General features: G+C 44.7%; 1 protein-coding gene and 1 non-coding gene across 3 annotated transcripts in view; both read left to right on the top strand.

Moving 5' to 3' along the window:
- Window positions 1-686: 686 nt before the first annotated feature.
- On the top strand, window positions 687-768 carry TRNAS-AGA (transfer RNA serine (anticodon AGA)). Its single transcript has one exon. It is a non-coding gene; the product is annotated as a tRNA-Ser (tRNA).
- A 171-nt stretch (window positions 769-939) lies between these two features.
- CFAP418 (cilia and flagella associated protein 418) overlaps window positions 940-9947 on the top strand; it is a 47797-nt gene continuing 38789 nt past the window's right edge. Inside the window, exons 1-4 of one of the 2 annotated variants that reach the window (XM_050941377.1) lie at window positions 940-1128; window positions 3780-3879; window positions 8105-8175; window positions 9210-9275. In XM_050941377.1, coding sequence (XP_050797334.1) covers window positions 998-1128; window positions 3780-3879; window positions 8105-8175; window positions 9210-9275 — 368 coding nt within the window. In that variant the 5' untranslated portion in view covers window positions 940-997. The remainder of the gene's footprint in view (window positions 1129-3779; window positions 3880-8104; window positions 8176-9209; window positions 9276-9947) is intronic. The other variant, XM_050941376.1, reaches the window with a different exon arrangement.

The raw sequence follows: 9947 nt of genomic DNA, 5'->3' as shown, positions 1-9947 counted from the left end.
ATCCCCACATGCTTTAGCCAATGGCCATCTCCAGGGAAAGGGAGACCTGCAGTCCTCATACATCATTCTCCTCTCAATGAACTAGCCAGGGGACTGCCAGGCAAGGCCTACAACTGTCACCTCTTAAGGCTGTCTTGGATGGGGGTGGATTTGGTGGTCCTGTTCCTCTTAACATTGGATCCAGTGTGATAAAATGCACCTGTGGAAAAAACATACGTTTGCACAAATGGGGCTTGTGAGTGTAAAAATATGGGCATGAGAGGTGCAGCTGCAAAAAGAAAAATACCTGTCTAGGTGCAAACAGCTTTGCAGGTGGCAAAAATGTACGTGTGATGGGCACAGCAGCAAAAAAAAAAAACCTTTGTGGGTGCAAGCGGCCTTGTGCAGGCAAAAATGTGACTAGCTGCGAAGAGAGTCTTGAGACTAGCTGCTTTTGTGGGTCATGCCCATAGCTAATAATCTGGCAGTCATAGTGCTGAACCTGCAGGGACCACTGATTAACAAATAAGTCAATGAAACAAATAACAATCACATTACAGACCATACACAATATAGTTCTTGTAAAGGCCTGTCCCAACAGAGCAAAGTGATCCAAGAACCAGAACAAGTCCAACCAGGGCAGAAAAGAGCTAAGGTAGCTGTCGAATATGTTTCTTATTTCCCTGCGCCAACCCCAACCACCGTGAGTAGTCGTGGCCGAGTGGTTAAGGCGATGGACTAGAAATCCATTGGGGTCTCCCCGCGCAGGTTCGAATCCTGCCGACTACGAGCTACCAGTGTTTCATTTTGGCGGGGGCCCCTGCAGCGCTCCTTGCTCGTGCGAGTGACGCAGAGGTCGGGAATGTTTTATTAGTTTGCTGGAGAGGCGAGGAGGGGCGGCAGCCGTACCCGCCCGCCTCGAAGCCTTTCCGCGGTGGCGCGCTGAGCCCGGGACCCCTCCCGCCGTGGCGCGCGTGCCCGCGGGCTCTTTGGCAACCGCCGACGGCGCGGCCCGGCGATGGCGGAGGAGCTGGACGCGCTCTTGGACGAAGTGGAGACCAAGTTCTGCCGCCTACAGTCGCTGGGGGCGGTCGGGAAGAGAGACCGCGGCGGAGGCGAGGAGGCGGCCGGGGAGAGGGACAGGGACAGGTTAGCGGCAGGAGTGGGTGCGCCGCGCTCTGGGGAGCCCGGTGCGGCCTCCCGGCCCCTCCGTCCAGGCCTCGGGCTCCGTCCCTGCCTTGGGCGTCGTGTGTGTCCCCTGCGGCCCCCCCTGGGCGCCGCGCGTGCCCGTGTCCCCTGCGGCCTCCCCGGGGCGCCGCGCGTGCCCGCGCCCCCTGGGGTCTCCCCGTCCCCGGGGTGTTAAAACTCTGGTCAACATCACAGTGGGGGCCCAGGGCTCAGGCTGGCTCCCTGCTTGTCCAAGCCCCGTGCAGCTCCCGGAAGTGGCCGCCAGGTCTCTGCAGCCCCCAGGTTCATGGGCAGCCAGGGAAGCTCCGCGCGCAGCCCCCACCCCAGAGCCGGCTCTTCAACCCCCATTGACCGGGAACCGCAACCACTGGGAGCTGCGGGGCGGCATCTGTGGGCGCATAGGCAGCATCCAGAGCCTCCCTGGCCATCCATGCGTCTAGGGGTCGCAGGGACCTGGCGGCCGCTTCCTGGGAGCCGCAGTAAGTGCTGCTGGGACCCCACACCTCGTCCCGTACCCCAACCCTCTGCCCCGCCCCCAGCCTAGAGTCCCCTCCAGCAACCCAAACTCAATCCCGGAAGCCCGCATCCTCTCCCCCAGCCCTGAGCCCCTTCCCGCACCCAATCTCCCTCCCAGAGCCTGCACCCCAAACCTCTCATCCCTGGCCCCACCCCAAAGCCTATACCCCAGCCGGAACCCTCACCCCAAACCCCTGCCCCAACCTGGAGCCGTCTCTTGCACCCCAAATCCCTCATCTCTGGCCCCACCCCAGAGCCTGCACCCCCAGCCAGAGCCTGCGCCCCCCAACCTCCTGCCCCAGCCCATCAGCGTCTCCTGCACCCTGAACCCCTCATTTCTGCCTTCCCCCCCCCCCCTGAGCCCACACTCCCAGCCCAGAGCCCATACCTCCCCTGCACCCCCAGCCCTCTTCCCCAGGGGCACAAGAGGAAAGACAAGCTTAAATTTGTCTGTAAAAGTACCAGAACTAAAAATACTCCATTCCATGATTTTGCAAGTACTCTGGTGCCCTCCCTTAACACAGAAGTTGGAGTGTGATGCTAACCACTAGTAAAGATAGTGGTATCTTATTTGGAAGTTGAAGTTGAACCAAAGGCTAAGGGTGTCACTCAAGGCCAGTGCATTGTGGTAAACAAATGTTATTTGATATATTTTATTGATTATTAATAGTGGACTAGCAAGATACCATACTTGGAAATTAACTAGCCTATAAACTGTACAAAATTCAGTGTCACCTAATTTTGATTAGTAAAATAAACATTCTATGCAAACATGAATATGAACTACAGCAGTGCAATATTTATTAGCATGATATGTAAAAAGTTCTCTATGCTATTGTAATATACAGTGAAGTATGTACTGTCTACATGAAGTATATAACCTGACTTCTAGTAGTTAAACACTAGCTTATTCTACACTATGCAGAATGTTGAAATTTCTCATATCATTCCAAAAAAAAATCCAAGACTGAATGTTATTGAGTCTGTAAATAACACATTCAGTTTCTCCAGAACAACATAGGCATTTTTAATCTCTCATCTCCACCATCCTTATCTCCCAAATTGTCATTTAAACCAAGGATGTCAGTTTGTGTTTGTTTCTCAGAGAAAGAGACAGACAACCACTGGTGGTAAATGCCAACCTAGAGGCAACCATGGTGGAGATAAGAGATGTAAAAATGCATTAAATCCTTTTCTCTAATTGATAGTTTGATCTTTATTTTTCTGTAATTGCTAAACTGTAATGTTGTAATTAATAATTTAAGCCCTTAAATAGAAATATTCACAAATCTAAGCAGATTTTCAGTGAGTTTAATGTTAGATTCTTATTACTGTATTCTATATTTCCTGAAATACAGTACCATAACTACTCCGAACTATTCTTTGCCCTTTCCATCTCAATTTATATTCTTAAGGAACTTTCATATTGTAGGTTTTGTCAACCCATAACAATAATTAGGTTTTAAAGCCATTGTTTAGCACTTGTGTAGGATGCAGGATCAAAGTTTTGTGGTTGTATTTTTTAATTTGTGTTAATTTAGAGCCAAATTCAGACATGATTTAAACAGTCACAGATCTGTGTCTTCAAAAGCAAATTGAACTGGTTTACACAAGGTATGAATTTAGCATTGAATTGTTAAGGGATTGTCTCAAATATATATAAGCAAGGACATTCAGTGAACACCAAAGCTGTCATTAATGGTTCCATATGTAGCTATATACTATACTATAAACATGTCTGTAAAATCATGCAGTGTTGTGTATCAAAATTTTGAAACACAAATTAAAATTGTGCTTCAGAAATTAGTGTATTTTGATCTGTCTGAAAAGAGTCAGGAATCATAAGCAGACAGACGTATGTACTCTACATTGCATTGACAATTTAGTAGCGTGTGAGAATGTTCATGCTGATCTGTAATTTTCCTCTGCTCTTATGCCACTAACATTTCATGCCTTAGGTACTAAAGATATGTTAGAGGGAAAATAGCTGAATGTTTTTTAAATGTTCTTGAAATTAGGTAGGTATGGTTGAATCGCTAGAAACTAATTTAATTGCTCATTTTACACAATGATGGATTTTCCTCTACGTTTTTCAGATCAGCTAAAATACTAACCAAGGCTGTCGTTGATGAAGAGGACATAGATGACATAATTAAAGATATCATTGATGAAAGCAGTTTTTCCAAAAAACCTATGGTAAGTAGAGTTCTGAAAAATGCATGAAGAGGTTCAGTCAGAAAATTTTCGAAAAGCGAGTTGGGGGGGGGGGGTTATTTGTTTGTTTTTTAATTGTGAGAGAGTAGATGGGTGTAATGAGCTTGGGAGCTCAGGATATGAGAACTGTATGGAGGTTCAGAGAGTCCAAGAGCCAGACTCTCTTCCTCAGTAAGTGGTCAGCATGGACAGGAAATTATGGAAGCTAAGGGTCAGATCCAGAAAGTGGTTTAGGCATTGCAGTGCCTAACTTTTAGGCATCTAGAAAGTCACTGGATCAACACTGCAATTCACAAAGCCTGAGTTAGGTACCTTGGCTCCCTATACAATGATTGTGGAGATCACAGAAGCCAGCATGGTAGTCAATGAGCTGGCAATGCTAGCCCATGGGAAATTCCAAGGAGAGATGTGTGTCCTAAACCATACTGCTCTGGCAGAGACAGGTACCTATCATAGAATATCAGGGTTGGAAGGGACCTCAGGAGGTCATCTAGTCCAAGCCCCTGCTCAAAACAGGACCACTCCACAACTATTTTTTTTTGCCCCAGATCCCTAAATGCCCCCCAAGGGGTTGAACTCACAACCCTGGGTTTAGCAGGCTAATGCTTAAACCACTGAACTATCCCTGTTAGTAATCCACGATTAAAAACCCATCTCCTGGAGTCAAGTAACTTAGGGTACAGCTACACTTGCAGCCGTACAGTGCTGGGAATTAAACCTGTCTTCGTACAGCTGAGTAGGGAAAGCGCTGCAGTCTGGCCACACTGACAGCTACCAGTGCAATGTCATGGCCACATTTGCAACATCTACAGCGGCATTGGGAGCTGTGCATTATGGGCAGCTTCCCAGCGTTTAAGTAGCTGCAATGTGCTTTTCAAAAGAGGGGGGTGGAGTGGAGTATGACAGGGAGCATGGGGGAGAGAGAGAGTGGATTTTTGGAGTCAACACTCTGTCAGCAGCTGCCTTGCAAGTTCCAACCCCCTCCCCCACCCCTTTCTCACTCAGTGAAAGCAAACAGCAGCTGATAAGCAGCCTCCCCAAAACGGACCCCCACTCCCTCCCTCCCACGTGCTGTGCCACTTCTCTCCTCAACCCCTTCCCTCCCCTTCTCTTCAAGCAAACACTAGCTGTGGGCGTTCCAAAGGGAGCCCCCCTGCCTGCCTCTGCCCATTCACAGCAAACACTAGCTGTGTTCATTTTTTGATAAGCAGCTTCAGGAGCCCAGAGTTCACAACAAAATAAAGAGAGGCATCACAACAAAACAAAGAGAGTAATCTTTACTGGAAAGGATTATGGGAAGCTTCCAGAGGTCAGTTACCACATACTAAGATTATTCCCTGTTTACACTGGCACCCCAGCGCTGCAGCAGCAGCGCTATACTCTTTATTCCTCTCGTGGAGGTGGAGTACAAGCAGCGCTGTAGCCAGGGAGATACAGCGCTGTATGTGCCTTGCCAGTGTGGACGGGGAGTGAGTTACAACACTATAAAGCCAGTAACAGCACTGTAACTCTCAAGTGTAGCTAAGGCCTTAGGTTCCTAAGTAGTTTCTGGCAGGAATAAGTTCCACAGAAAATGGTGGGAAGAGGAGACTATGATGGTGTTTATAATTCTTAGCACAGAGGTTAGAGCACTTGCCTAGGATGTGAGAGGTCTAGCTTCAATTCCCTCCCCCCCTTCGCCAAAGGGGAAGAAAGGATGTTAACTGGCATCTCGAACCTGCCACAAAAATGCTCTAATTGCTGAGTTATGCAATATTCTGGTGTGAGGCTCCCAGTCTTTTCTGTTGAAGCTGTTCCATTATGAATAAGTAGTAAAAGAGTCATTGGAGCAGGGGAACTGGACCTTGGTCTCCCACCTCCCAGATGAGTGCCCTAACCACCAGGCTACACAGTCATTCTCTCTCTCTCTCTCTCTCTCTCTCTCTCTTTCTTTCTTTAGCAGGAGATATTGAGGGAGCCCTGACACATTGCCTAGGGATACCCAGGGTTGTGAGGCACCTCGCTACCAACTGCCTTATCTATGGCTGCCATGGTAATCCCCAGCTCCTCCAGCCAGAGGCAACACAAGCACTCCCCTCTAGGCCTTAAAGGCCCCACTGTTACTCTACAGGTTAGTGATAGATACAGTCCAACCTTTGAGCCCTCTAGGCGTTTCCCTAGAGTGTCCAGCCCCTGGTCCACTGGTATTTGCAGTATTCACAGATTCGCTGCTTCCGAAGAAACAGTACTCACCAGCTTACCAGTTCTATCTCATATCACCTCTCCACTCAACACATAGCCTTTTGATGTACTTGATTTTACTACAAATATAAGTTTATTTAACAAAGCACAGATTCAAGCAATAGCAAGTAATATTGGAAACAAATATTTACATATAAAATAAAGTTATAATGCATTCTTGAACTTAGACTTAATTATCAAGATACCCTCATGTCTAGTAGAGTTTGGCTCACCCAAAATCCTTGCAGCGCTTTTTAGCCAGCTTAGCTGTGATATTCCTTTCATGAGACAAGTATGCTGTCAGCTTGACTCCTGTATGAAGGATTCCATGTGTTCTTCCCCTCTTGCCCCCCAGATATATCAGTCCCATCCTTGTCTTTATTCGTAGACAGGGCACCCCCTGCTCATTGTTTCATCCTGTGAATTTCCTCTCTTGTAAATTTCACAATCTCTTCTTTTGCCTGTGGCTCACTATGCAAATAGGCCTACGTTGTGAGCCATACAATACACCAGGGGTAGGCAACCTATGGCATGCATGCCGAAGGCGTCACACAAGCTGATTTTCAGTGGCACTCACACTGCCCGGTTCTTGACCACCAGTCTGGGGGGGGGGCTCTGTATTTTAATTTAATTTTAAATGAAGCTTCTTTAACATTTTAAAAACCTTATTTACTTTACATACAACAATAATTTAGTTATATATTATAGACATAGAAAGAGACCTAAAAACGTTAAAATGTATTACTGGTACGCGAAACCTTAAATTACAATGAATAAATGAAGGCTTGGCACACCACTTCTGAAAGGTTGCCGACCCCTGCAATACACAAATGACCAGCCCAGGGTGATAGGTGTCTGCTGTCTCCTGTCTGAAAGGAAATTATTTGAGGTGTTTCACCTCCTGGTGACCATCCTTAACTCTAAGACCTTAACAACATACATTTTAGAATAGATACATAACACCTTAAATATTATCCGCACATACTTTTTGCAGTAATGACTGTGACCAGTGGGCTACTGGCTCTTGGTAGAGACCTCACATGCCACCCTTTGGTGAACTGTTATGCTTATATCCAACCCAGAAGGTCTCTGTAAAACCCTGTGCATCCCCCAGGCCTTCTGCCGTTTGGCACCAAGAAGTCTCTGGGTCACAAGGCCAGTATCAGAATATCCAATAACTCAGTAAATAAACCCTATATGGGCTGCTATTAGGAAAAACTTCAAAAATTCCAATTAAATGGTCTTGTACTTTCTACTTTCGTTTTCTGTCATTACTTGTCTAAACAGAAGCTTTCTCTTCTTCAGTCTACCTCCTTTCGCCATTTTGTTAACTGACTTTGCAGTTTGGTGTGTTAGTGTTTCATGGAAGCATTGTCTGGTGGTTAGCGCACAGAACTGGGAATCAGAGTTAAATCTAGCTATGCTATGCATTTACTGTATGACTTTGGGCAAGTCACGTAGGCTTCAATTTTTAAGTGTCTACTAATTTTCAGTGCCACGCTTGAGACATCTAGGATGTGCTTAAAAAGGGAGGTGGGGGCCTGCGCACCCACAATTCCAGTTGGCTGGATTTGAAAGATATACATTTTGAATTCAAGTTATTTGATTACTATCCTGGGCCAGATCATTATTCCCTCCTGCCCCACAACACCCAAATAGATTTGTATGGAGGGGGCAGAATCTGCTGCCTCCATTGCACAGGCTTCTCACAGAGCTCTCTGCAGAGTAGGGGAATCTGCGTTTGGGGAGGAAATTGGATGAGTATAGGTGTTTTCTGAGCTTGGTTCCCTATCCACCAATGGGAGTATCTGCTAAAATTGTGATGCTTTTTGAGAAGAGCCAGATCACCGTGATGGGCAACTTGCAGTTTTTCTATCCTCATTCCAGCTTCCATCAGAGAGGTTTCTGGCCCTTGCTTCTTAAGCCAAACTGCATAGCTGTGTATGTTGTTGTAATGCTGCCTGGTTCTCTATCTGTTTTGAAATAGAAACTGAAATCTAAATCTGCAAGTCCCACATCTGAAAGAAATAGTGTTTCCACTCAGGCTCATGGTAAAAGGTACGTGAAGAATGCACAACTGAATAAACTATTGTGTAAATTCTATAATCAGTCTAGTAATGTATACTATTTAAACGGTGATGACACTGAATTACTAAGTATTATGGGGGAGCTTTCATAGGAGAAAGGACAAATAATTCAGCATTTTGACAGTTTTTTTATTCCAAAGAGCAAAGTAAGTTTTTCATTCATTTAATAGATTAATAGATTCCAGGGCCAGAAGAGACCATTGTGGTCATCTAATCTGACCTCCTGTATAACACAGGCCATAGACCCTCCCCCAACATAATTCCTTTTGAATGTTTAAAAAAATCCAATCTTGATTTTAAAATTGCCCCTGATGAAGAAACCATCACAATCTTGGTAAATTGTTCCAATGGTTAATTACCATTAAAAACTTACACCTTATTTCCATTCTGAATTTGTCTAGCTTCAGCTTCCAGCCACTGGATCTTGTTATACCTTTGTCTGCTAGATTGAAGAGCTCATTATCAAATATCTGGTCCCCATGTAGGTACTTGTATCCTGTGATCAAATCTCCCCTTAGGCTTCTCCTTGTTAAGATAAACAGATTGAGCTCCTTGAGTCTATCAGTATAAGGCATGTTGTCTAATGCTAAATTAAAGTACTAAAGATTACTCCAGTTGTAAATAATGTTCTGCCATATGAAAAAGCATTAACAGTTCAAAATTAATGTTCTGTTTTACTTTTCTGTGTTTATTTTAAGTCCCTATACTATTTGGTGAACACGTTGGATATAGTAGAGTGTTTCTGTGACTCTTGCTTATGCACATGCTGAAAAACTTTTAACTCCTTATATGCTCCTTGGGTTTAGCATAAGTCCAAAAAAAAAGTAACACTTATTTTACAAATACTGTGCCTTGCCATTCTAATGAAAGTAATGGACTTGCTGAAAAGGTACATGTGCTCATTGGAGCATGACAGACTAAGTCAAATCAGCCTAGGTTATTATTATGCTACTTTTCCCAAATGACTTTAACTAATTCTACTATTTCTCTGTTGAATTCATGTAGCTGTTGTCCAGTGTATCTTGGTGGAAGCTCTGCACCACATGGTATAGGAACAAATATTTCACAGAGGTAGGAAATCTGAAAGATATTGCTCCATTATTACACTCTTGATCCAAGATAAGGTGCTTATGTACAGTTTCTGTTGAGAGTTTAAATAAGTGGGTTAAACTTATCTTACCTAAACATGTAAGAGATTTTGATAAATTAAGTTACATGTTGAGTGTGTTTTGGAGACCCCTTGAGAGCTTACCTGCTCAGTATTGACACTAAAGATTCTATGGCCCTTTTTATGAAAGTAGGGTGTGCTTGCTCTTATGATTTTACCATTTCATTAGTTCTGCAGTCATAGTTATCCAGCCTAGACTGGACTTGGATTTTTAATTTAAAAAAAAAATCAATTAAAGTTTCAGGTCATCTTTAGACATTTTAAGGAAGGGAAAAGCATGCAAGGTAACATTTAAAAAAAAATAAAATGACCCATCAACTTACAGCAAATCACAAAAAATTTCAGCCTAAAGGGAATTTTCTTCTAAATCATGTTTTTAAAGTGCTTATAACAAACAGCATCTTCACAACCAGAATTATGGGCCATATCTTGACGCCTGTGCTAAGGATTTGCACAGGGATTTTATGTGGGAGACTGAATCTTTCCTGAAAGCCTCTTTGGTGCCCACTAGGTTCAGTTGTGTATGTGACATTTACACCCCTTACCTCGAAAGGCAGTTTTGTTCAGTGGACCTA

This window comes from Gopherus flavomarginatus, chromosome 2 (genome assembly GCF_025201925.1).
Source record: "Gopherus flavomarginatus isolate rGopFla2 chromosome 2, rGopFla2.mat.asm, whole genome shotgun sequence".
Taxonomy (NCBI): domain Eukaryota; kingdom Metazoa; phylum Chordata; order Testudines; family Testudinidae; genus Gopherus; species Gopherus flavomarginatus.
The sequence above is the reverse complement of the archived record's forward strand: the minus strand, read 5'-3'. Positions and strand labels throughout refer to the sequence as shown.